Genomic DNA, 27,995 nt, shown 5'->3' with positions numbered 1-27,995 from the left:
TTTTTTTTTTTTTTTTTTTTTTTTTTTTTTTAAGACGGAGTCTCGCTGTGCTCCCAGGCTGGAGTGCAGTGGCGTGATCTCGGCTCACTGCAAGCTCCGCCTCCCGGGTTCACGCCATTCTCCCACCTCAGCCTCCCAAGTAGCTGAGACTACAGGCGCCCGCCACCACGCCCGGCTAGTTTTTTGTATTTTTAGTAGAGACAGGGTTTCACCATGTTAGCCAGGATAGTCTCGATCTCCTGACCTCGTGATCCACTCGCCTCGGCCTCCCAAAGTGCTGGGATTACAGGCTTGAGCCACCGCGCCCGGCCTTTTTTTTCTTTTTGAGAAAGAGTCTTGCTCTGTCGCCCAGGCTGGAGGGCAATGGTGCAATCTCGACTCCACTGCAACTTCCACCTCCCAGGTTCAAGGGATTCTCCTGCCTCAGTCTCCCGACTAGCTGGGATTATAGGCGCCCACCACCACGTCCAGCTAATTTTTATACTTTTAGTAGAGATGAGGCTTCTCCATGTTGGCCAGGCTGGTCTCGAACTCCTGATCTCAGATGATCCACCCGTCTCAGCCTCCCAAAGTGCTGGGATTACAAGTGTGAGCCTCCGCGCCTGGCCCATGTTTCTTTTCTGGTAATATTCACTGGGGAAACCAGTCACCATTCACGGATTTATGCAAGTCAGAAATCTTGGTATCTCCTGATCTGTCCCTGGAGGCTTGTTAATTTTGCCTTATCCACTTTTTTCTGTACCTTTAGGACAAACCTAGTCCAAATTAAGTGTCAGCACCACTTGCCTAGATTACTTCTTATAGACAATCAATTGATATCCTAACACCCACTCTTACCCTCTTCTAAACCACTCTCCACACTGCGACTTGAGTGATCTTTTGAAATACAAATGTAACCACAAAATGACCCCCAACCACTGTGTTTAAATTGTTTCAATAGCTCCTACTACTTTTAAGAAAAAAAACAAAATTCTTTAACATGGGGAATAACATCCTCCATGGATGGTCCCATCTCTACTCACCTAGACTCTCCATCCACCATCATCTCCCTAGCTCTTTATGCTCTAGCCACACTATTTCTGCCACATGATCTATTTACATTAATATTTTCTGTTTTCGCTACAATAGAGAATTTTTCTTTCCTCTTTACCTAGCCCATGTTAATGTTTCAGATCACAGCTCAGTTGTCAGTTCCTTCTGCATCCCAATTGTATGATGTTACAGAATAAGATTTTTTTTAATGAAACCTGTTATAGTTAGAATTTTCCATTTTTTTCATTTGTGAAAGTTATCTCAATTGCAATTTTGATATTTATCTAAGTATTTAAGAAATATTTTAAGAAATATATGTTCTCCTCTAAGCTGTAAGCTCAATAGATCAGGGATTGTATGTACTTTTGCTTATCATCTGTTATGGTTTGAATATATCCCCCAAAAGTTCATGTGTTAGAAGCTTAAACTTCAGTGAACAATGTTAGGTGGTGGGGCCTAATAATATGTGACTCATTCATGAGGGTGGAACCCTCATGAGGGGATTAATGTCATTATTGCGGGATTGGGTCAGTTATCTCAAGGGTTGGTTGTCACAAAGTGAGTCCAGCCCCTGATGCTTTTCTCTATCTTATGTACTCCCTTCCACCTTCCACCATGGGATGATCCTCGCCAGTTGCCAGTGTCATGCTCTTAGATGTCCCAGCCTCTAGAATTGTGAGTTAAATAGACTTATCTTTTTTGTAGTTATCCAGTCTGTGGTTTCCTAACAGCAAAAATCTGACTAAGATTCTATCCTACCTCACAAAGAAATAAATGAAACACATAAATAATAATAAATGAAATAATAAATGCATCACAAAGCATTTGTTATTTTAAAGTCAACACTTTCAAAACACTAAAATACATAAATGACTACATAAATGGAAAAAAAAACCAACAAAAGCAGAAGTAGAAGCAACTATCATTCACTGAATATTTAATATTTGTTAGGTACTGTGCTAAATCCTTTGTATACTTCATCATAATTCACCTTTAAAACACCTTATTTTACAGATAAGAAAAATAAGGACTTAAATGTTTAAGGAATTTGTTTATGGACAAACAACTAATAAGTCAGGATGTAAACCCTGGTTTTTATATTCCCCAAAGCCAATGATTTCTATATACAAATGAATACATTATGTAGACACACAGTGTAGGGGATGGAAAGTGTTAGGAAGCGTTCTTCCATATTTGACATTCCAAGTAGATGACATTATTTCAGTCTGGCAATTTCTGAAGACATTTCTGGGTGTCAGAATTGTAGGAGTGCTACCAGCATCTAGTGGGTAGAAGCTAAACATCCTAAAACATCAGGACAGTTCCCCAAGAAGAATTATCTGGCCCCAAATGTCAATATGGCCAATGTTGAGAAACCCTAGTTTAGCACAAAAAGAAAAGAAATGAGACTTCCATGTCCAAATACAACATAGTAAGTCATGAGTAGGCTAACATTCCTAGTGTGACAACTAGAAAAAAACCATTTAATTGCAAGAATCATAAAGATACCAGAGAGATATGGAGGCAAGGGGGAAAGACAAATTTCTAGAAAGTCTGGAAAAGCTCTTTTGGAGCTGACATGGAACATGAGGAAACTTGCCTTATTGTGCAAATATATTCATGGCTACACATACATGTCAAAACTTTTCAAATGTGGTATTTTAAATATTTAGTTATATTCTATGTCATTCATACCTCAATGAAGTTCAAAGATATAAATAAAATAAAGCTGTTTTTTAAAAAATTACTCAAGAATTTGTTGAACGGTGACAGGTGCTCAAAACACTTGCCAACATCTTATATCTCCAAAAAAACCTACCCAGGAACTAAGAAATTATTGCTCATATTCTCTCAATATTAAAATGAGAAAGAGTAACTCTGATAATCATATACTCTTTTCTATATCCTCTCAGCTAACTTTTGAGCTGAGTAAGATCTTAGACCTTATTAATGCCTATTTATAATTTCGACAGTTTCCAAACATGAAAGGAGACCACTAAATGTGGTCCTTTACTGAACCTGATATGATTCTATAAATATGTATCTAAACGTAACATTTAAGTTATGCACATATTTAAATATATACTAGAAAATATTACTAGAAAACTTTTTCCTCCTAAAAATAATCATTGGAAAATACTGCTTTTAAAGGTCAAAGTAACAGATGCTGAGATTTCTGTTTTAGCGGAGTAAGTCATGCTGCTGAACACAAACATACGAAAACTTGGGTTTTCAGAAAGATAAGTTTTGAAGATGAGTATTTACTACAGAACTCCAAGTATGTTTAAATTTTGTAATTTAACTACACTTTAATAACAGCTTTTAGGGAAATACATAAAACAAGATTTAGTTAAACTTTTCATTTTAGATATTCACAACTTGAATAAAGGTTTTAGAAATGCAGTGTCTGTTCTACAGAAAAAGTGATATTGAATAAGATTAACGTAGAAGGATAATTTCAATGTATGTATGGAGAGGAGGAAAAAACTAGACACAATCTAAATGTTCAAGAAAAGGAATGGTACAAGGAATAATGGTATATACATATAGTGTGACATTATAAGGCTATTAACAACTTCTATAATTACTAAAATTATGGCCCTAGTATTCATGGGTTCACACAATAAAAACTAGTCTCCATTTTCATAGACACAGTCAATTGAAATTAACTCCCTTTCTCTCTTTTTCTGCCTCTCCTCCTCCCTGCCTCTACCCTTTGTTTCTTTTTGGGCGTTTCTTTTTGGGTTAGTGTTTCTTTTTGGGTTAGATTCTTTCTGTTTTCTACTTATGACTTTGGAACTCTGATTTTAATTCAGACATATCTATGCTGTTTAGGCAGGTTCAATAATTGTTCAACTTAAGGTAATGAGACCTCTTAATATATATCTGTCCTCATATACATAAACAGAAAAATCATCTGAGTCCCATTTAAAAAGATAAATGCTTAAAACTATTAGGAGTCAACTATAAAGACATGAATCATCACGTCAATAAGGACTTCAGCAAAGGTTAAGCATAACAATACTTTTCTCTCTAAAAAATGAAGCTTTCCAAATGCATGCAATATATCAGGAAAACATACATTACCCTCTAATCCTCTCTGTACTGGAGTGCCACTGATACACCACCGATTAATCCCGCTCAAACGCTGGGCCATTTCTGCAGCCTGATGAGAGAGAAAAATGAAATAAAAACAAAATCCAGAAAACCAGAGAAAGAACACAGAAGTCATACTCATGAAAAACAGCCCATTAAAAGCTACACTTCCGGTGAGATGTACCTGCTTTTATTTAACAGTTATCATACTTAATGTTGAATGTCATATTCAATGGACCATCTTCCAGTACAGTGGTTCTCATTAATGGGAAGCTGCCACGCAGTCCCCTAAAACAGAGGGGTAGTTCAAATACATACAGAATGAAAAAGCCCCCTGAATAACTGATCCATCTCCTACATCACTCTATCCTCCAGATACACTAATAGATATGATTCATATATTCAGTTCAGGTTATAGACTGGCCAAAGACAAAAGAAAAAAGACATATGACATTCAAAGGCTGAATTAAAATTCTGTCTCTAAAGTAGTATTTTCTGCTACCATTTGGCCTCTGATTTAAAAGACTGTCAAAGTCAACTCTGGTTCAAAGCTATCTGAGGCTACATGATGAGCTCCCAGTTAGCAGAAATGCTTATAGAAGTTCCTAAACACAGTTTACTTTGATTTGCATCACATATAAATTGACATCTTACTGAGAAATATATATTTCACATAGAGCAAAGATTCACAGAGTACAAAATTAATTTCAAAGGGTTATGTAGTTCAAAGCACAAGAGAAAAGCACCAGTAGTGTTTAATAACAAACTTTTGACCAATATCAGTACTACAGGTTAACTGTGCTTAAACTATTAAACTACTCAAGTTCCCCTAATTCCATTTACCACTTCTTCCCCAGCCCTCAAAAGATTTTGCAGAAACTCTCACTTTTACTGCGGGACATTCAACCATCTGAGCTTCATCAAGGCAGATCCTCCACCACTCCACAGCTACTAGGGGGCTCGGGATAGCCATATAGCGCTTCTGGTTCCGTAGTCGACGCCCATCCTCACTATTGCTATGTGGGATATCGACATAATTTAATTCTGAACGAAGTACATCATAGGTGATGATAACTATATCCTGTTCTGCCAAAAAATGAGGTTGTAAAAAGCCATCTTTCTTCACTCCTTGATATACCTAGGAAATAATACAGGCAGTTACTGCAAAAAGGCTCACTAAAGGCAATGAAATATTCACTCATTTATACCTTTACTAAGTCCTCTCTATTTTCTTAGGAGCATTCATGCTATGAGACAGATCCCATATCTGTTTAGAGAAAGACATGTTCCAGTGTGGAAGATGAATTACATAATTGATGTGCAACAAACTGTAATAAATGTAAACATGACAGCATCACAGTGGAAAGACCAATTCTGTAGCGGAGAAGGTGAAATCACAGAGGAGTTAAAACCTGAGGTATATCTTAAAGGTTCTCATAGGTGGTAAAAAAAGAAAAGGGCTATATGTAGGTAAGAGGATGGAATCAATAGCATATGTGAAAGCACAATGGTATGAAAATGTAGAAAAATAAGAGCTATTATTTATGAAACGTCTTTTATATTTCAGATACTGTGCTAAACATTATCTCCAAACTTCAACAATAACTCTGTTGGTAGTTAACATTCCTATCCCACACATAAGAAAAATAAAGTGATTTGCTCAAAACTGATGGAACTAAGACTCAAAGCTTTGCCTACCCACACAGAACAGAGCTTCTTAACAGCAAAAATTGTTTTACTTATTACTGTATTCTCCATGCCTATGTAGAGTGGATGAAATATAAAAACCTTCAGTAACATTTGCATGGAAAGAAGGAAGAATGAAATTAGTGATGGGTTATTAATATTAGGAAACAATAATATTACTATGTGCCCAGTACTTGATGAAATCATATAATCTTCACAAATGACTGGATACTATTTTTAAAACTCAGCACAGTTCCTGGCACATAATAAGTGGTCAATAAAGATTTGCTTTATAAGTAAATTCTTATTTTACAGCTGAGGTAACTGAAGTTTAGAGGATGATTCTGGAGCTAAGAGATGGCAGGTCAGATAAGTAGCTCCTATACCACAGTGCTGCCTTTAGATTGCATTTCTCTCTGAAGACTATAAATGCTTATACCAAGATTTTTTCATTTACATACTCAAGAATTTTTAAAAAGTGTTCACATCTTTATATTCAGAATGCTTACACTGCTGAAATTCTGATGTTAGAAAAGAATAACACTGTACTGTTCTAGTTCTTAGTCTCAATTTTTTTCTTTAAGCTTTAACATTACTATTAAATCATTCAGTTAGTTTTGAGGATAAACAACAAAGAAACAAAGATTCGGAAACTATCATGAACAAGAAAAACTTCACATCTTCCTCTCCTTCTAGTCCAAGTGGCCTTACCAAGACTCGAAGAGATGATGACCTCACATGCCTGTTGATCTCATCCACCCACTGGTGACAGATGGAACTTGGAGAGATGATCAGAGTTGCTCTTGTTGACACTGGCTCCATTGCAACAAGGCAGTGGGGGCAATAAAAAGGCTTGATCTTCAGATTTTTCTCATCATAATTCACGCACTTTGCATGCTGCCACAGGTGACACTTCAGGCACTGAACACGAGGCTTACGATCTATCTGATCAAGTTCACCACATATGCACTCAAAGCGATAATCAGAGGTGTTAAAGGGACTCATGGTATTAGAAGGTGGCACATCACTAACATCAGGATTTAGAGATTCAGCACAGTCCTCTGTTTCATTTTCTTGACTGAATTCAGAGATACATGTACTTTTAGACATAGCAACATCAGTTATTCCAGAGTTGCTAGTAGCTGGACAGGGACCTTGTGAATGGGGATTGATAAATGGTTGACTTTTCCCCTTTTTTGTGGATGGAACAGGCTTTTTCCTCAATTTACTACGATTTCTCCTGGCCTTATAATAATAATAGTAAGGATCGTCATCATCATCAGAGGTGTTTGATGGCAAGTATTCAGAATCTGTGTCCTTGTTCCCTGATTTTCTAGATTCTTTCTGAATTTTCCTTGGACTCCCTACTGCCTATGAAAAAAATATTTAATTAATTGATTTCAACATAGTTGCACTTCTGAAATTAAACTCCTGACTTTATGTAAGTACTTCATATAAAAATCTAGCAGCCAGTCTTTGCTACCCTTTTCCCTGAGGAGAATCACTCCTGATAAGTGGCTTCCAATCTGCCCTCTGTAAGGACCCTCACTTTATCGCAAAAGAAAAGGAAGGCTCTACAAGTATAAGATTTGAAGAGACGAAAAATTAGGATAAAGGAAGCTACCGATATTTTGTTATTAACATACTATGATTTAGTCTGCCTGAATCAATACAAGACTAGTACTTTCAAGTACATAAATACACAAATTGGGGCAACTACAAAAATACCAAGTACTAACATATTGCATCCAAAGAAAGTAAAAGATAATCCACTGATTACTGCAATTAGCAATTTGATTCCTTCTTTCCTTCCCTTTTCTACATGTGTCCTCTCTTATAATTACTTATTAAATGCCAATTCTGTGCCAGTAGTTGTGTTAGATGCTAGGGACACAAATATGAACAATATTTGGCCCCTGGTCTCAAAGGGGTCTACTGGAAAAGTGAGAACAGTAAAAAGTAAAATGATGCTATAGGAATACCTAAGAGGGTTGTACAACATAGTGGGAGTATGATAGGCAGGTAGGTAACAGGGACGGCTTCCTCCAAGTGATATCAGGGCTGAGGTCGAACAGGGGAGTTAAGACACAACATGTATTCAATGAGAAATTTTCTCGTTTTGGTGGTAGCAGGATTACCAAAAGCACAGTTGATTGCTGTCTTCAATGCTACCCAAGGACAATACCAGACTTTCTACTCCAGGAAATAATTTTTTTGTCTTTTTCTTGGTGGCCAAGCTGCTAGTTCCACATTTTGAGTTGTTGTCTTTAGTCTTTATTTATGATTGCAAATATTTTAACTATTTTCCTAAAAGCAAACTGAAATTACTGGCCCAACAGAAGCAGTTTTCTAACAAAAATGCAGAAATTTTATAAGATAATAATATAAAGAAAATAAGAATTTAGTAGTTCCAGACCTGCCTGGGCAACACAGTGAGAACCCCATCTCTACAAAAAATAAGAAAAATTAACCAGGCATGGTAGCATGAGCCTGTACTCATAATTACTTGGGAGGCTAAGGCAAGATGATAGCTTGGCACAGGAGTTCAAGGCTGCATTGTAGCCAGGGCATGACCACTGCATTCTAGCCAGGGCAATAGACAGATGCCTTGTCTCTTAAAAAAAATACTAAAATACTAAAAAATAAATAAATAATACAGAAGATGCTTTAGACTCTATAATACGCTTAGCCAACTAATTTTATAATTCATTCAATAAATATCTGAGTATTTGTTATGTGCCAAGCATTATCCTCTGGGTTTAATGATAGCCAAAATAAAGTTACTCTCATGGCGTTTATATCCACAAAGTAGAAAATATAACTTACAGATATAAGTACTCTTCCTATTTTGTTTTTTATCTTCAGATTGTAAGAGTTTCAGTGTCAAGGTAGGATCTGTCAATGTACTCGGTAAGGTATCACATACATGTACTTAATATGCAGCTTAACTTAAGCTCTGTTACCTGCTTTTTTGTTTTATCACATATATCTTCCTCCTTGTAATTCTTTCCTAATGTAAAAGTCCCAGAAAAACCGTGGCCTTTGATCTGTTTCACGAGACCTTCAAAAATTAAACATTTCAGCATCCGTTTCAAAAGACTCCTGTTCCGTTGAACATCGTATCTATATATAGAACTGACATACTTATAGATGGAAAGGATGGACACTCCTTTTTTTCCATTCATTTCCTTCACAGCTGTCAGGATCATCACACGTGTAGCTAAATGTAAAAGGATATGCTAATTCAGTCAAAATAATTAAAATGAAAAGAAAGTAAAACTTGGTTAATCTTAATCTGCATGAGGACTGAGTTAAGAAAAAAATAAATCAAAGATTTATTACAACATAGTGTCATTTTGAAAAAATATGTAATAAAAATGTATCTCAGCATATTAAGAAACAAATTAGTGTAATACAAATAATTGAAGGAAGAATTACTCTTATTGAATTGTTAATATTATAAAACAACAATCATTCAGAATTATAAAAGAAAACTCTCACAATTATTTAAGTATACGCTATGATTAGTATATGAAACGTTCATTTCCTAAAAGATAAATAAAGCCTGGTTTAAACTGCAAGCTAAAGAGATTTAAATACAACAGATTGAGCAAGAACTACCTGGGCCAAGTCAAACAAAAGAATACATCTTTACTTTTGTTAAGATATTATGACTTGTAATTGAATTCATTTATGAAAAGCATACATAACTGTAAAAACAATTATTTATAACAATTACAAGATATCTCTAAGGATTGCAAGAACTTTAGCAAAGATCACTACAAAAAGGTATTTCCTTTAAGAGATGTCATACTTACGAGGGCATTGAACTTTTTCTTTTGGTTCAAATTCGATATTCTGGATTTCTGTCTCTTTCAGTTTTCCTCCAAAATAATGTGACGGAATAAAGTAATTCACCACTTTTCCCTGATACAAACAACAGTCAGTAGTTACACAGTGTTTTGCTCTCAGTATTCTGAATTGTTTATTGAAATTAACTTTCCTTCTTTATGGAAATGCAAAACAGTTGTAAAAAACTTGCAAGAGAAAGGGCCAAATAGCTGTAGATACATACATTGTTTTATTTCTGAGTTTACAGCTAGCTATCACTTAAAAAAAATGTGCATATTATCTTAAATTACCTAAATGTTATGTGTGGAACCTCCAAAATTAACTTTTTTTTTTTGAGACGGCGTCTCGCTCTGTCACCCAGGCTGGAGTGCAGTAGCGTGATCTCGGCTCACTGCAAGCTCCGCCTCCCAGGTTCACGCCATTCTCCTGCCTCAGCCTCCTGAGTAGCTGGGACTACCGGCACCCGCCACCACGCCTGGCTAATTTTTTGTATTTTTAGTAGTAGAGACGGGGTTTCACCATGTTAGCCAGGATGGTCTCGATCTCCTGACCTCGTGATCCGCCTGCCTCAGCCTCCCAAAGTGCTGGGAATTACAGGCGTGAGCCACCGTGCCTGGCCTGAAATTAACTTTTAAAGGTATATTTAAATATAAAATTAACCCATTGAATTTATAATGATATGAAAATAACTTGGAATTAAAGGAGTAATGAGTAGGACATCTCAGAGAGAAGTTACTGAGCTAAATCAACATATTCCAAGTCACATTTCTACAAAGAAAACATATTTTTTTCTATTTCCTATTCAAATCTGAAAGGCTAATTCTGCAAACTTGACCCTACTGAAAGATAACATAATGCTAAAGCTGTGAGACTGGTGGATCCTAGAGGTAATTAATTATAATTACACCTTTAACTACTGACTTCATTTCAGCAAGATTTAATGTAAACGCTGATTTTGGATTTCATTACTAGAAAATATGAGCTATATACTATATTTGCCTTAGTGGATTTTGTTTCTGTAACTCTAAAATTTATATTTTTATACACAATTATGTATTTTGGGACAAGGACTTGAAATTTGTTTCATTTAGCAATCTATTTACTAAGCTACCTGTTCTTTAACAAAGTTCTAATTATTTGGTTCTAAGATTTATATATCTGAGATTTGTACAATATTTTTAAATAGCTCTTAAAAATATTTAGTAGTAATATGGAGACTTTATTAGTGACAAAACATTTGAGGAGTCAACAGTACTTTTGTAAAGGAGTTTCTCTGCCAACTAGAAGGAAGTTTAGTAAGTGACTGCTAATTCTCTTCCAGGTTGGCCAACATTACTTAAAAAATAAACCTTCTGGGTCACAAACACCCCATTCTCTCTGCCCACTTGAAGTTAACTAACCACTAATATAAATCATTACCCACAGAGTGAACAGAAAGTGTTGACTTAAGTGCCAAGCAAATGTTCAACATATGATGCTTTTCGAGAACATATGTCCCCTGCTTTTGCAAGCCCTACTGTACCCCTCCTACCTCAGGAAGAGTGAGAGCATCTTGTTTGACATCTTGTCGAGTATGTGTCAGAATCAGAGCCAAAACCTCCACTGTCTTTCCAAGACCCATCTCATCTGCTAAAATTCCACCAAGCAACTGCAGCCCAGAATTTGGGTACTCACGAATGATGCTAAGGAAAAAAAAAAAAACAAGATAAATCACATCACAAGAATGTGAATACAAATTATACTTTTTCTAAAGAGAACTGGAAGCAATGCATAAAGTCTAAGTTTACTGAAACTGTATTTTAGGGTAAAATAATTCAAACCTTAGATTACGAACATAAGAAATGTGATAACCAAAAAAACTGCCTAAGCTGACAAGTAACTCCGCAGAAATGAGTGGCAGTCAAAAGAGAACATGTCTGCCTTCTTTCTATGACCTTTATGAATCTATGAATAAAAAGAAAAATACAAAGGGCAATAACTACTGATTCATTCATGATGTTTAATGATTACTAAGAAAAAAAAAAAAAAACTGGCCCCATAATAAACAAGATAACATTTTTACTTAGAATAATAATCTCTTTAAATCTTGATAACTAAGCACCTTATGTCTATTATTCCAAATTCATTCACTGAAAAATGACAAGTGCTATTAATTCTAAATCTATCCTATCCATAGAGATGTCTAGTAAGACTTCACCTCTGACTCCTTCATGAGGTAAAGCCAAAGTTACAGATATGCTAACAATCTCAGACAGTTTTTCATTATATTTATTTTTTAAATCAAGCATATAAGTAAAATTTTGCCTTACCAGCCTGTATATGGATTATAGTAGAGTTTCAGACCCTCAGATGTAACAATCTCTCGCCATAAGAAGTGCAGGGCACTTTCTAAAGAAAAATATAATCATAATAACAAATTTTTGTTTTGCCTTCAGTCAGATAATCACATTAAAATACGAATAGGTTAACTGTGAGGATACTCTGACATAGTGATACCCATATTCTTGTGAAATCTCATTTTGGAAAAGCCACATACTTAACATGTAAGTAAAAAGCTAAAGGTCCCTCAGTTTCCTTTCTTCTGGTATTACTCTTTAGCTCTCTTTGTTTTGGGCACAAATCCACATCAGCAAATAATGGGACAGATAAGCAAACTGTAGCTGATTACAGAGAATTAACAGAAAACCGATACATATAACCAGTCCCTACCTGATAAATGAGTCTTTTTAAATAAATCTTGCAATAAATTATATGAAGTCTTTGAATAACTCAATAGACATATGCCAGCTGGCTAACACATTTACCCGAATCAGACTTGACCTCTTCTATGGGTCTGAGAGTGAGAAGAAAGGCTTACTTAACTGGGAAAAAGATATCTAAAACCGTAACTCAGAAGTGCTGAGTTTGTTTCTACCAGAATCTTCCACTATCCTTCCCCTTAATATTTTAACTTATTTAAACCAAATGCCAAATAAGTAGCATGTCTCTACCCACCAATGAAACAGCAAGTAATTTTTAGTTGGCTTCTTTAGAGATTAATAGGTATTTCATATTTTTATCTTCTAGAATAAAATAGCCATTAAAATTTCAAAAATCTATAGATGCTGGCACAAAGGCAGTAAAAAGGGAATGCTTTTACACTACTGATGGGAATGCAAATTAGTACAATCTCTATGGAAAACAGTATGGAGATTTCTCAAAGAACTAAGAGTAGATCTATCATTCACTCCAGAACACTACTGGAACTTGTTCCCTAAAGGGAAACAAGTCACTATATCAAAAAGACACCCATGCTCACATGTTTATTGCAGTACGAATTGACAATTGCAAAGATATGGAACCAACTTAAGTGCCCATCAATCAATGAGTGGATAAAGAAAATGTGGGTGGAGGGGAGCAGGTGTGTATACACACCATGGAAACCATGGAATACTATACAGCCATAAAAAAGAATGAAATAATGTTTTTTGCAGCAACTTGGATGAAAATGGAGGTCATTATCCCAAGTGAAGTAACTCTGGAACAGAAAAACAAATACCACATGTTCTTATTTACAAGTGTGAGCTAAGCTATAAGTACATGGGGGCATACAGAGTAGTACAATGGATACTGGAGACTCAGAAGGGAAGTGAGGGATGAAAAAGTACATAGTGGTACAATATACACTATTCAGGTGATGGGTACACTAAAAGTCCAGACTTCACCACTACACAATTCGTCCATGTAACCAAAAATCACTTTTACCCCCACAAAGTTATTGAAAAAAGACAGCAATAAAGAAGTGGCATAAAAGCCTCCCGTAAAACTACTACTTTCATAAAAATACTCAACAGATGACATTATTGTAAAGAAAAAAATGCAAAATCTAGGTAAATTAGTCACACATAAGTCTCCTACTTTTGTAAATTTGCTTTCTGTCACTAACATTCACCATTATATTGTGAGTTTCTTACAGATGATCAGTAAGATTCCCACTGGACCAGATTCTGAACAGCAATTGTTTGTTTGAAAGGAATGTAAAAAAAATTTCTTGGTTTTCAAAAATTCCAATTGAGGCAGCCTTTGATTTCCTTTTGGCAGGAAAAACCATTTCAAACTTTTCTGAATGAAGAAACCCACAAATTCCTTTTTCTAGATTTCAATTTTAAAGAATTTCTTAGAAAATAATTTTGTTCATAGCACCCATTTTATCTTATATTTTCAGGATGTTTATTTTAATGATTAATTTCCCCCTGCCCTAATTGTCTCTGATGTGATCTCTCTAATCAATTTTTCTTTAAACATCTTATTCTTACCAGTAGCAGGACTGCTTCTGAAACACTCTTGTTGTAGCATCCAATTGACAGCCTCTCTTTGGTAGGGTCTCAACACAGGGATCAGTGCAGGATGTTGGACATCCACTTGGATGGACCGTGTTTCTTGCTGATGTGTTTGTTTCACAAAGTGATACAGCTCGTCAATGTCTTGTCCCTCTGGCTCATTCTCCGGATCATCTTCATCCTCTTCCAACACATCTGTACATCACACAACAAATGTACTCAAAAACTGACGTGACTTTTCTAACTATAAGCAATTCTTATTCTAAGAGCATACGATGAACTTGCCCAACTCTGGGTTCTTGCTCAGCGTGTTTTGTCACTGAAAGGCCCTATCTTTAATTTTTCATTAATCAAAAATCTACTCATCCATTCTTCAAGGAAGTTTAACTGCTACTTTTTCCATGGCATTTTCTTTGGCTTTCCCTGGCTGGAATTATGTTCTCCTCTGTTGTGCAATACTTTTATATTCTGGATATAGTAATACTACATTGTAATCTACTGCTGTACCAACTGCAATCATTTATGTCCATTGGTCCCTTCCCCAGTGAGACAAAGGCAAAGTTTTTCATTTTTGTAGCCCCTCAGAGAAGCTGACACGTAGCTGACACGTGTATTGTCCATTGCGGATATTTTACAAACATTTGAGGAACTCAATGTGAATACTGTTTGAAGTTTATACAGGAACAACTTATTTTACTTTTACAATTTTAACATACAAAATCCATATGGAGACATAACTGTTCTATGCCCAATAAGAAACAGGTTCTCATTTTATTTCTTATGCTAAAAAAGGATAGGCATTTGGTAGCAGTAGCAGCCAATTGGAAGACAAGTGATTATTAAGTTATCAATGCAAATTTGTAAAATAGTAAAAATACTAATTTCATTTGGTGGGCACAATTGTTCTGTGGAAGAAGATTTATGCTTACTATAACATGAAAAAAGTAATAAAAACCTTGAACATATTTACAAACTCCTTTCAGTTAATGGTTCTTTATTAAAAACATAACTCTTTCAAGGTAAAAAAGTCTATCATTTATTTCTGAACTGCTTTGAAAGAGGCCTATATACTTTTACAGGACACACCTCATAACTTCTAAAACTAAAAGATCACACCAAAAAATTCATGACTTACTTTTTTCCAATAAAAAATATGCCATGTAAAATTTCCAAAACTTCACAATTAATGTATAGCTTTATGCTTGGTTCTTTTAGACTTTTACTGTAATTATATAATCTAAGATTAATAGCTAAATTTGAAGCTTTCCTTAGATACCAGGTTTTAAAATGTACAAATTTGTAATATTTTTAAAAGACCATAACTTTAAAAACTCTACATGTACTTAAATTCATTCCTTCTAATCCCAAAACCAGAGGCTTCCTCATTTAAAGTATCTAACTTGCAAAATGATTTACTATTACTGATATTATAAAGCATTGCAAAAAATGTACTAGAGAAATAACAATCAAAGTTAGAAATTGATTTTCAAATACTCCAGTATGACAATGTTCTATAATTTGCACCTGAAATAATGCTGACCCACCATGAGCAGAACTTGGAGAATTTGGGTTCTTTTTCCAGTAGTGTTGATGAGCTGCACCAAGCCATCCACACTCTCCCATGGTGACCAATGGCAGACAACTCTGAATCTGCAGTCCTGACCAAAGATGCAACGTCTTGCCAAGAAACAGAGCAAAGTTATCTGGTCTTTATGGGAACCAGGCTTTTGAAATTATTTGTCAGACTGCAAAGGAGAGGTGGAATAAACGCCAGCCAAGAATTTCTGGCCATGACAAAATAAAAGCACAGGAATAATGCAAAAATCCCAACCAGCTCAGATCCCTTTACACTCTGCCTTTTGACTTGCATATTGACTCTGCAAATATTCCTTTAATATTTACAATAAGGTAAACACAGAGTTAACCAAAGAAATAAATTATATTAGTGGGTGCATTTCAAATAAGCATAATTTGCCATATAATCATTTAATTTTTATTATGACTTTATCAGCTGTTTTTCTGATTGTTGTGTCCAGCACTTAGAGAAAAAAACTCACAACTCCTAAGTAATAGCAATTTTTAAGTTTACTGTAAACATTACCTGGAATAATATAATTGTGTAACTTTTCCATTACTTTCTTCATAAGCTGATTGAACTTTTTCATTCTTGAATTTGCATCACTCAAGAAGTCTAGTTTTGCTAGGCCAGCTTCCAAAAGATAAATTCCAACCTACAAATAATTAATCAAAATAAAAGTAGTTATATTTGAAATACACCATTCTTTATGAGGACATAAGAAAGAAAAAAATTAGCATCACTATTTTTAAAGGTATTCATAGCATTTGTGTCACAAATAATAAATACATACCTACCAAATTTTCCCCACGTGTTTCATTTTCACTAACAAATTACAAATGTAAGTGCCTACAATGTACAATTCGAGTTGCTGGAAAAAAATATTTCCCTAACTGAAATCGAACCTGTGAGAATGCGATAAGAACACCTAGTTCTATCTACTAATAAAATGATTCCCAAAACTAATGAATTAATCAGTCAAGTTTGTTAAAAATGCAGATTTCCCCAGAAGATTATGATATACATGCTAGGAATCTTCTACACTGTTAGGTTTGGGCATCCTTATTACTGAATCAAACACTAAAACGTGTAAAAAAACAGACCTTGATTAATGTTAATATTTTGACCCTAGTGAAGCAATGTAGTATGAAGTTTTACAGTTGAAAGACTTGATTTTGAATCCTGGCATTGATACTTAGAAGCTAAATGAATTGGAGAAAAAATAACCTATTTATTTTGACCCAAGTGTTCTCATTTACAAAATGGAGAGACATCTAGCTTAAATAATATAACTATAAAAGTTTCTAATGGTAGACACTCAATAAATGTTAGTTCCCTTTACTTCATGTTGACTATGTTGTACCTGAGTCCCTAATCACTGAGAATCTCATATTCCAGCACTAAAGAACAGAAATCCACCAGCCTTACACAGAAATGAATGACAAAGTGTATTTCATTCCTGTTTGTATTCTGTCTTGGCTTGCTTGGAGATGTCTTACTACAGCAGCAATAAATGTTTAAATATTTGTAAAATTCAGGATCGGGAAAAACACAATAGATTAAGACTTGGTTTGTAGGGAACATAGAACACAGATATGTGAGTCATAAATTGTTACATACTTGTTATCACTGAGCCACAATTTTGGCAAAATCAGTAAAGAGAGGGAATGTCTGGTTACACAGTTTCACTGTACAGGGAAAAATTAATTGCAATCTAATAATTCTAAATTTTCTCCTTTCCTTCTGACAATTCTAAAACTATAACTAAGGTTATTGATGCAAGAAATATATGAAACAGTTTTCGGTTAAACAACATGAAATTAACGTTTTAAAATTTCAAGTTTAACATAAAAACATATTAATTCGCTTCACAGTTTGCAAAGTATACTTTCTTACATTATCTGACCTCATTTTAAACAAAATTTTATGCTGTAAGAAGAATGGGTATTACTGACATTTCATAAAGAAACTGAAATTAGAGCATTTAAATGATTCACATAAAGTTATTTGGCCAGTGAATGGCAGAGACTGAAATAAATTACAAATTTATTCATTCATCTACTGAAAATTTAGGTACCAGGTACTTTACTAGGCTGTAAAGATGAAAGGCTTCATAGTTTACCAAAGGGGAATGATATAAAATGTTAAGTACATGACAAGTTGCCAAAGCTGAAAAAAAAAGAAAAAAAAAAATCTACCAGAGATTCTGAGGAGAGGGCACATAATACCACCAATAGATTTGAGAAATGATCTCCCTGGGTGAATTAATGCTATACTAAATATTAAAAAATAACCAGAAATTATCAGGGAAAGGGAACAACTGAAGCAGAGGGAACTATAAGAGCAAAAGCAAAGACACAGACAGTCATTGTGGTATATGGAAGAAATAAATCAATTTGGAGTTTCTGGGACAAAATAAAAAGCAGAGTAATAAAGGGTAAATAAGGCTCAAGGGCTTGTCAAGGGACAACTTCTGTGCCAGATTAGAAAGATCATGCTTAATTCTGTAGGCAGTAATGAACAGAATTTCATTTGCATTCACATCATACAATTCCAGAGACAAAATCGAAGCATTTGAAAACACAAAATAGCAAACAGAGAAATGGTTAAATGACTGCTGCAGTAAGAGGAACAGATGATGAGGACCAAAACAAGTCACTGAAAGTAGAGATGGAAGATCTTGAAAAAGTGTAGCCTGAAAATGATTAGTTGTAACATACTTTTAATAGTTATTAAAAGCTTAAAGTGTACTTTGAAACTTAATAATGAAAGGCTTATTGCTGGCTTTTCAGACTTCTCTCATAGGTTAATTTAAAAGCGGACTGCCAAGGTAGAAGAGCCTCAAAAGACACCACAAAAAATGGAGTACCTTGATAATGTGATTTCCTTCTGGTTTGTGATAAAGTTTTATTCTTCTCTTCTTTTGCAGCCAACCCAAATCTTCTAACATTTCACCACTGAAGGATGACTCCACTAGAATACCCTTGTCACAAATACTCATTGGTTCTTTTTTTTGTTTCTCTACATCTTCACCTTTTGAATGAATATAAATCAGGAACTGATTGCTTGACTCTGAACTCACCAATGTAATACTCCTTTCGGAAAAATTTTCAGTTAAACTCTGCTCAGGAAGAAGCTGAAGAGTTAATTCTCCTAGAAATGCTTTCCAGGAATTGTCAAAGTGATAGGGAGAAATCACAATATTCAGCTTTACAGACAAAAGGGAAAAAACACCAACAGTCTCTTCTTTTTCAATTGGTTTTGAGAAGCTCACCACTTTTGAACACTTCTTCTTGTCTCTGTGAGCCACTTCTTCCTTCAGACTATCACTTAGAATGATGCAATGAGCAGAAGAGGTATCGGAACCTGGGCAGGGCTGCTCATCATCATCACTTATGGTGATAGGTTCATTCCTTCTGTCCTCATGCATATTCCAATGAAGCTGCTGCCTCTTTTCCTCATCTACCCTCACTGGAGGAGCACGTTTCCTCCGGCTGCTCATTTTCAAGTTTTCTTGGCTGGTAACTGTGAACTCTAGAGGACAAATGAAACAACAGGAGGTATACCGAGAGATGATTTAGTACTTAAGGGTTACCAGATGAGAAATTCAGCATAAATTCATAGCCCATAAACATAATATGAAATCTTCAGTGAGATATAAAGCAATGAGCAATTTTTTACCAGGTCAATATGACTAAGGAATGAACATATTAACCATAATCTATACATCAAATAAATTCTAATGGTTTTACTAGTCTTTAATAGATAAATTTAGTAAAGGCAATTTGTTGTATAAAATAAAATAAATTGTAGAAATAATTTAATGAGCAATATAATAGGAAGGTAAATCTCTCAATTAATCCCAAGTAATTTAACTGCCCCTCAGAAGAAAGCCCAACAATACTTTAAAAGAGTGAAACAAAATCTAACACAGATGTCTGGCATCAAATCTAAAATTATCAGGCACATAAAAAAAAAAAAAATGAAAATAAAACAGAAAAATAAGACCCATGACAAGAAAAAAATCAAAAAGCCCCAGCATGATATAATTAGCAGAAACAAACATTCAAACGGCTACTGTAAATATTCTCAATATGTTCAAGAAGGTAGAGGAAAATATGAATATGACAAAAAATTATAGATATACAAATGACTCCTATAAAATTTATGCAGATGGAAATGCAACATCTGAAACGAAAAACACATTGTATGAGATTACCAGCACATTAGAAATGGCAAAGAAAAAAAGGAGGAGAATAAGCTTAAACAATGGAAACAACAGTAACAACAGAAACTGTCAAAAATGAAGCCAAGATAAACAAAGACTGAAAAAACAATAAATAGAACATCAGAAACCTACTGGACAATGTTAAGGAGTCAAACATGCATAAAACTGGAATGTCAGCAGAAAAGAAAGGATACAAAAAACTTCTTGAAAAAATCATACATGAAAATTTTCCAAATTCTATAAAAACCATCAACCCAGAAAACCAAGAAGCTCAATGAAACCCAATCAAGACAAACATAAAGAACAATCACAATAAGGTATGCCATGATTAAATTACCGAAAAGTGAGGACTTCTCTCTAGATTTGCCCTATTTTTCTGGTTTAGCCACTGCTCCCACCCTACAGCTCTAAACTCGGCAAAATATCTTTCAAAAATGAAGGTGAAAAAAAGATCGACAAAAGCCAAAAGGACTTATCACTTGTATACCTAAAATCTAAGTAATGTTAGAAGCGCTTGGGTAGAAGAAATATAACATCAGATGGAAATCTGGATCCACACACAAGGAAATAAAAAGCAAAAATTAAAAATATGTGCATAAATATAGTAAACTTTTTGATTTTTAAATTTCTCCAAAAGATAACTTACTATATTTTTATTCTGAAAATTTTCAAGCATACATAAAAATTTAGAAAATAGTATAATAGTATATAATTACAGATCTATACAACATACTATGTCCATGGACTAGAAGACTCAAAATGTTCAGATGTCAATTTCTTAGTATTAACTTATAGAAAAGCAATTCCTTTCAAAATTCCAACAGGTTTCTTTAGTAGAAACTGACAACCTGATGTTAAAATTTATATTAAAATGTCTACAATACAGGAAAGTCAATATAATTTTAGAAAATAAAAATAAAGTTGAATGATTTACACTGATTCCAAGACGCATGTCAAAAGAAATAAAAATGGCGCAGCAGTGGTGTAAAGACAAACATACAGATCAATGAAACACAATAAAATGTCCTGCAGTAGATCCACACATGTATGGTCAATTGATTTCTGAAAGAAGTTCAGAGGCAGTCAATGGGAAAGGTATCCTTTTAGTAAATGGATACCAATATGCAACAAAATGAAGCTTTACCTCATAAAATATAAGAGTTCACTAAAAATAGATAATAAAAATAAAAGCTAAAACTAAAACTTCTCAAAGAAAACAGAGGAGAAAACGTAAATGGCATTGGATTCGCCCAAAAAAAGTCACAAAAATTTTTAAGCAGGAAACAAAAACCAGAGACTATGTAAGAAAATGATAAATTAAGTTTCATCAAAAATAAATATTTTGGTTCTTCAAAAGATACTGTCATCAAAATATGACAGCAAGTCATAGATGGGAGAAAATATTAGCAAATCAAGTATCTGATGAAGGATATGTTTGCAGACTATGTAAAGAACTCTCACAAATCAATAGTAAGATAAACATTTAAAAAACAGTCAAAAATTTTGAACAGACATTTCACCAAAGATGACCCATAAGTGTAAAATAAGCACAAGAAAAAATCTTCACCAGCATCAGTCATTAAAGCAATGCAAATTCAACCCAGAAATCACAATGAGATGCCACTATTCACACACTAGAATAGTCAAAAATTTAAAACACTGCAAGTATGGTTCAAACAGAACTGAACTCTCCAACATTCGAACACAGCACAGTCACTTTGGAAAAGTTTATCAGTTTCTAATAAAATTGAATATAACTTAATATGCAGCCTAGCAATCCCTCTCTTAGGTATTTATCCAAGAGAAATCAAAACATAAATCCACAAAAATTTAAACTTCAACGTCAACAGCTTTACTCTTAAAAGCCCCAAACTGGAAGAAAACCCAAATGTCCAACAACTGGTGAATGGACACATTGTGGCATATTCATACAATGGAATACCATTCTGTGATAAAAAGAGACTTCTGTAAAATAACATGAATGAACTGTTAGAGCATTATGCTAAACTGAAGGAAGCTAGATGTGAAAGATTATATACTATACGCTTCCATTTACATGAAATTCTAGAAATGGCAAAAACCTAAGTACAGAAAGCAGATTAGTGGTTATCAGGGGCAAGGAAGTAGAAAAGAGGTGACTGACAGCAAAGGAACAGGAAGGCAGGCTTTGGAACATAAATGTTCAACACATGATTGCAGAGTATACATCTGTCAAAACTCATCAAATTATATACTTTAAATTGAATTTTCTTATATATAAACTATATCTTAAAGTTGATTTAAAGAGCAGAAACAAAAAGTAGATGCACGAGATTTAGAAATTTTAATATTAAATATAACTTTATTCAATAAACCTGAAAAATCTGGATAAAATGATAAATGATAAAATTTTGCTAACAAAATACAAATGAACAAAATTGGCCCAAGAAGGAAAATATGAATAGACCAATAACCATAAAGAAACTAAAGTGACATTATTTACCTGCCTAAGGTCTATTCTCCTTCCCTGATGATTGAACCTTTATTTAGGAACAAGGTGGCCCTGTGATTCAAAGGAAGGCGGTTTCCTTGGCAGCTCCAAGTAAGTAGTTTCTGTCTACTATTGGCCAAAGCAAATCCAATAAGGTAGTTATTGGCTGCATATGGCTGCATATGACTACTTAACTTTCAATACAGTTATGCATTGCATAGTGACATTTTGGTCAATAAGGGACCAAATATTAGAGTGGTTCCATAAAGGAGCTGAAAAATTCCTACGGACTAGTGACATCATAGCCATTGTAACATCATAATGCATTACTTTATTTTTTATTTTTTATTTTTTTGAGATGGAGTCTCGCTCTGTTGCCCAGGCTGGAGTGCAGTGGCTCGATCTCCGCTCACTGCAAGCTCCGCCTCCTGGGTTCATGCCATTCTCCTGCCTCAGCCTCCCGAATAGCTGGGACTATAGGCGCCACCTGCCACTATGCCCAGCTAATTTTTTTTTTTGTATTTTTAGTAGAGACGGGGTTTCACTGTGTTAGCCAGGATGGTCTCGATCTCCTGACCTCATGATTCGCCCGCCTCGGCCTCCCTAAGTGCTGGGATTACAGGCGTGAGCCACCGCACCTGACTGCATTACTTTATTTTTTACTAAATTTTGTGTAGCACAAACGTGCAGTGTTTACAAAGTCTACAGAATTGTACAGTATTGTCCCAGGCCTTCACATTCACTCCCTGACTAACCCAGAGCAACCTTCAGTGTTATAAGCTGCATTCATGCTAAGCACCCCACAAAGCTGTACTATATTTTATCTTTTATACCATATCTTTACTGTACATTTCCCATATTTAAATATGTTTAAATATACAAATACTACCGTGTGACAACTGCCTACAGTATCCAGTACAGAATATACTGTACGGGTTTGTAGCCTAAGAGCAGTAGGCTGTACCATAGAGCCTAGGTGTGTAGTAGGCCGGCGGTACCACTTAGGTTTGTGTAAGTATACTCTAAGATGTTCACATAACAAACTTGTCTATGATGCATTCCTCAAAACACAGCCCCATCATTAAGTGATGTGTGACTGTAAATAAAATCAAATGTTATAAACTCAGCTCTTCAGTCTCACTAGCCACACTTCAAGTGCTCAATAACCCTATGTGACTAGTGGCTACTGCACTGAACAGCACAAATATACAGCATTCACATAATTGCAAAAAGTCTATATATCAGACAGTGCTTAAATCAATCATGAGAATTCTATTCTCTTAGCCAGTGCTTCATTTAATCCTTGGCTATGGTTAACTACTCTTAAAGCATCTTATCCTCTCTTATCTTGGAGGAATAATATAGAAAGCTCTTAATTTCCTAAGTGTTTATGTTTGTCCAGTTTTCTTCAAAGCATAAGCTGGAATACTGAAAGTGAGTCAGGTCACTGCAGGAACTTTGAAAAGTTAGGCTTATCAGTTAACTACTGCCACAAACATGCTGTATAACACACTACCCCAAAGCTCAATACCTTGATACAGCAATCATTTATTCTCATAGATCTGCACATTAGCTGAAGGAGGTTAATCTAGGCTAGGTTTCTGGAAAAGCAGTTTGGCTCTGCTTAATATAGTTCTTATCCTCTCTCCTTGGATCAGCAAAGTAACTCAGGAATGTTCTTTATGGCAATGGTTGAGGTGTATTAGTGCAAATCCAATCACACAAGTAGTTTTCAAAGTGTTTAAAAACCACTAAGGTGCCACAGACCAAAGCAAGACATATCCATGGACCCAATGTTAAGTAGTGGAGAAATATACTACACTTCTTTACTGGGTGAAACTGCACATGGCAAAAAGCATGGATATGGGGGGTGAAGGGGTAGAGGGAGTGTAGAAAGGGAATTGGGCCAGTTACAAAATGTATCACACTAACCATAATAATATTAATAACACGGTTCTTATGGAATCATTAACTCTGAAAACTCCAAAAGCAACTCTCTAGCAGAGTCTCACATTAGCAAAGTAATGTGGCTTAAAGGTGAGAACGCGATGCTTTGAAGTCTTACATTCATTCTAATTCCAGCTTTGGCATTTACTAACTGTGTGGCACTGGAATAGTTATGCAGTCTTCTGTGCCAATTTTCTCATCTCTAAAATGGGGATGATAGCAGGATTGTGGTTAGAAATAGTTTAAGTACAACAGCACAGTACCAGAAATTTGGCCTGTATTCCATAAATGGTAGTTGCTATTTATTGTCATCCTGAGAATACTCTAAACCAGCAGTTCCCAACCTTTTTGGTACCATAAACGGGTTTCATGGAAGACAATTTTTCCATGGACCGGAGGAGAGGGGTGGGGTGGGGAGGGGGTGGTTTAGGGATGAAACTGTTCCACCTTAGATCATCAGGCATTAGATTTTAATAAGAAGTGTACAACCTAGATCCTGAGCATATGCAGTTCACGATAGGGTCCATGCTTTTATGGTAATCTACTGACTCTGTTGCTCTGACAGGAGACAGAGCTCAGGTGGTAATGCTCGCTTGCCTGCAGCCCACCTCCTGTAGTGCAGCCCGGTTCTAACACGCCACGGACTGGCACCGGTCCGTAGCCTGGGGGTTGGGGACCCCTGCTCTAAATTACATTTCACAATAACCAAACTTTAATGTCGCAGGATGGGGGACCACAGATCAGTGCTTCTCAAACTTGACTGCACATCAGAATCACCAGGGAAATTTTAAAAAATCCTGATGCCTAGCCAACTAAGTCAGAATGTCTCAGGGAAACACCCAGGCACTACTCCCTTTATTTTTTAGAATCCCTACAAAAAATCTTGTTATGGATAACCAGCTGCCTACTAAAATCCACTTATTTCCACTCAAAGTATAGAGTAGTTGAGAAATGGCTGTCCAGCTTAGTATGGTCCTGTGACCAGTCCTAGCCAATGGAATGTGAGAAGTAACATGTGCCATGTTTCCTACAATAATTTTGTAACAGACACATTACCAAACCAGAAAACATTACTTCAACTATTTATTCTGTTCTCTGGTGAAACCTACCCAGTATCTTTTCAATTATGTACACCATTATAATTTGCACATTCCTTCAGATGTTTTCTTTCAAACTGATTCTTCCAATATTAGTGCCTCAAGGCACTTATCAGTGATAACAATACACTGCAGAAAAGTCAATACCAGAATTTCTAGCAATGCTCTGCCTTTGTCCAGTTCTTACCTGAGTAAACATTCATGATCAAAAAAATCAACCAACCAAACAAAAAGCTCTTGGTTTTGACTGAGTCTTTACTTAAGGAAATCTCTATTTAGGGTTAACTTTTCGCACCAAAGAAAATAGTAGTTGGTCAAAAATACTTATGACTAAAATGCAATATGGCAACTAGTAAGTCAAGTACTGGTGAAATTCTGTACCTAACCACATCCCATATTCTTCCAGTTTTCTTCATACCTTATCAGTCACAACTATTTCTTCCTCCTTCTTAATTAGCAGTGTTTGGGTAAAATGTAATTATGTGAAGTTTTCTATATGGACCACACTTTCACTGTCTTGTATTTAAATGTAAAAGCCTTTTGCTTGAATTGCTTTTATGCTTGTCTCCATCCCAGTCTTCCCGGAAAGGCTTCCATGACCAGAGAAGCTGAGTTAAGGTCCTCTCTCTCCTGGATCCCAACTGCTACAATGTTCACTTTGAAAGATGGGCAGGAGTAGTATCCCATTCAGTGCTGTACTCCCAATGCCAGGTCAGTACTAGGAAGTAAACACATACAAAAAGGGTGAAACAAAGATCTCTAATTCTGTGGATATATTCCCTCCTTTTGAGGACCTAACAGTACTTTACTCATATTTCTTTTTAGAGAAGTCTCTCTTATCCACATTCTAGAAGACTATAGGTAATATGAAACTATTCTTTAGTATTTCTGAGAAAAATGAAATACTAGAACAAGGCAGGAAAACTGACTGAACTTTACCTTCAACAGAAAACAAGGATGGAATGCTAGAAAAATAAACATAAAATGTTAAATTACTAAGACAATCCAACAAATTAGGCTATAAAGCGCAAACAGGATTATACACTTGCCATATTCCTGTCCAAAATGTTGTCTTACGGAAACGAAGCCCACTCGTTACTAAGTACTAGGAAGCTCCTAATGACCCAGGGTTAACATAATCTTTTCCTTTTCTGTAGAAATAATTCCAGCAAGGTGAGAGTATTTCCATCTACTAAATGCTAAAATATATTAGTTACATAAACTTGAAAAATGCCCTCATAAGTTTTTTCACCACCAAATTCTGTTTCCCCTAAATCTTACTAGCCTAAACTCTTAATAATAAAAGCTTTAATAATTCTGTAAGTCCAGCTCCTTTCGGGTGGACAAAGAGGATATACAATAGCATCTCTCAAAAGTAAACTATTTTATTCTCAATTGCCAGCTTACTGGTTAACTGGTCCTTCAAAGCTCTAGAAAGTCCAGGTTTGCGAACACGGACATAATTATCACAATACTGCTCAGGACTGCTCTGTCTCCAGCATGTTTACTAATCATAAACTAGTCTTTTTGGTGACAGTAGAGATATCATGGATCGTTTCTATTCAAGAGTTTCAACATCCCTACTAATGCCCACTGGAATAATTTAAAGTAACAGTAATAACTTTAAAATTATCTTATTTTGTTCAGAAAAAGCCCCAAGTTCCTTAAGTACAAGTTGGAAGGCATCAAACATCTAAGATTTCTACCTCGTGATAAAGTCCAACTACTTGGAAAAAGTGTAAAGCTTCCTGGTCATTATTTAATAATACTGTATTTATTATACAGTGACCATCAATCATCAAACAACACCCTATCTTCGTTCATAAACCTAGCAACTACCAAACTGTACAACGTGGAAGAGTGGTTCTGAATTCGAATGTAATTAATCTGGCTCCAGAGGTAACGGAGAACTTTGAGTCGGACTGAGAAGCCTCTGCCTCCCCTTTTACTAACACAATGCCGCGCACAAAGAAGGGAGGCGGCCGCCCAGTTCCAGCCTCTGGAGGCAGATCTGCGGCGCACGGTGATACCCACTCAGTTATCTTCCGAAAGACCCACAAGCGGCTCCCGGAGTCTGAGCGGGGCTGTCAGCGCCGGATCGCTCCCAGCAGGCCGAGCAAACAAACGACCGCGAGGCCGAGGAGCGTGACGACGGACTCCCGGATCCTAGGGTGTTTGTTGGACGCTCGAGACAAACACCGCAGGCCCCAATGCATGAGAAGCACAGCCTCCTTTCCCACGACCCCACTTTATCCCCGGAGGAACATGGTGGTCCGGGGTTCGCTAATCCGGGATCGGGAAGGGGTGGGGAAGACTCGCGCAGCGGCTCCCTGTCAGCCCTTGAGCTTTCCGGGCTCCAGGACAACCAGCGTCCTCCCTCCCTGGTACCGGAGGCCAGAGGCCACCTCCCTCCCTCCCGACCTCTGACCCCTGACCTTCCATCACCCAAGCGCCTACCCAAGCTGGTTCTCCGAGCCTCTTGAGTCTCTTTGCACCAGGCCTGCGCTCCTCTACAGATCCCGCAGATCACGGGCACGCATTCGCCACCCACCGAACATCGGCTTGAGGTGGGCACAAGCGCTTTTTGCGGGATAGTGTACGGGTTCCCCGGGAGACCCAGAAACCACAGCGCCTAGCTGCCGGGCGCGCGCTGTAGCGTGGGGTCAAGGCGAACGCGCTCATCAGAGCACCC

General features: G+C 36.0%; 1 protein-coding gene across 4 annotated transcripts; it reads right to left on the bottom strand.

The window, feature by feature from the left end:
• Positions 1–508: 508 nt before the first annotated feature.
• On the bottom strand, positions 509–27,995 carry LOC116273141 (E3 ubiquitin-protein ligase SHPRH-like). Of its 4 annotated transcripts, none has more exons than XM_031662095.1 (12): positions 27,761–27,995; positions 25,722–26,021; positions 18,431–19,095; positions 16,087–16,216; positions 13,962–14,180; positions 11,976–12,054; positions 11,198–11,348; positions 9,633–9,741; positions 8,778–9,034; positions 6,526–7,185; positions 5,015–5,266; positions 509–4,198 (listed from the first exon to the last, which is right to left on the bottom strand). In XM_031662095.1, exons 3-12 carry the CDS (start codon positions 19,061–19,063, stop codon positions 3,986–3,988), a joined length of 2,703 nt encoding a protein of 900 aa, XP_031517955.1. In that variant the 5' UTR covers positions 19,064–19,095; positions 25,722–26,021; positions 27,761–27,995; the 3' UTR covers positions 509–3,985. The 4 variants fall into 4 exon arrangements, with proteins under 4 accessions (XP_031517955.1, XP_031517954.1, XP_031517957.1 ...); XM_031662094.1 differs by lacking the exon at positions 27,761–27,995 and adding an exon at positions 27,338–27,715; XM_031662097.1 differs by lacking the exon at positions 25,722–26,021 and having other exon boundaries at positions 27,338–27,995.

This window comes from Papio anubis, unplaced genomic scaffold (genome assembly GCF_008728515.1).
Source record: "Papio anubis isolate 15944 unplaced genomic scaffold, Panubis1.0 scaffold391, whole genome shotgun sequence".
In the NCBI taxonomy this organism is placed as follows: domain Eukaryota; kingdom Metazoa; phylum Chordata; class Mammalia; order Primates; family Cercopithecidae; genus Papio; species Papio anubis.
The sequence above is the reverse complement of the archived record's forward strand: the minus strand, read 5'-3'. Positions and strand labels throughout refer to the sequence as shown.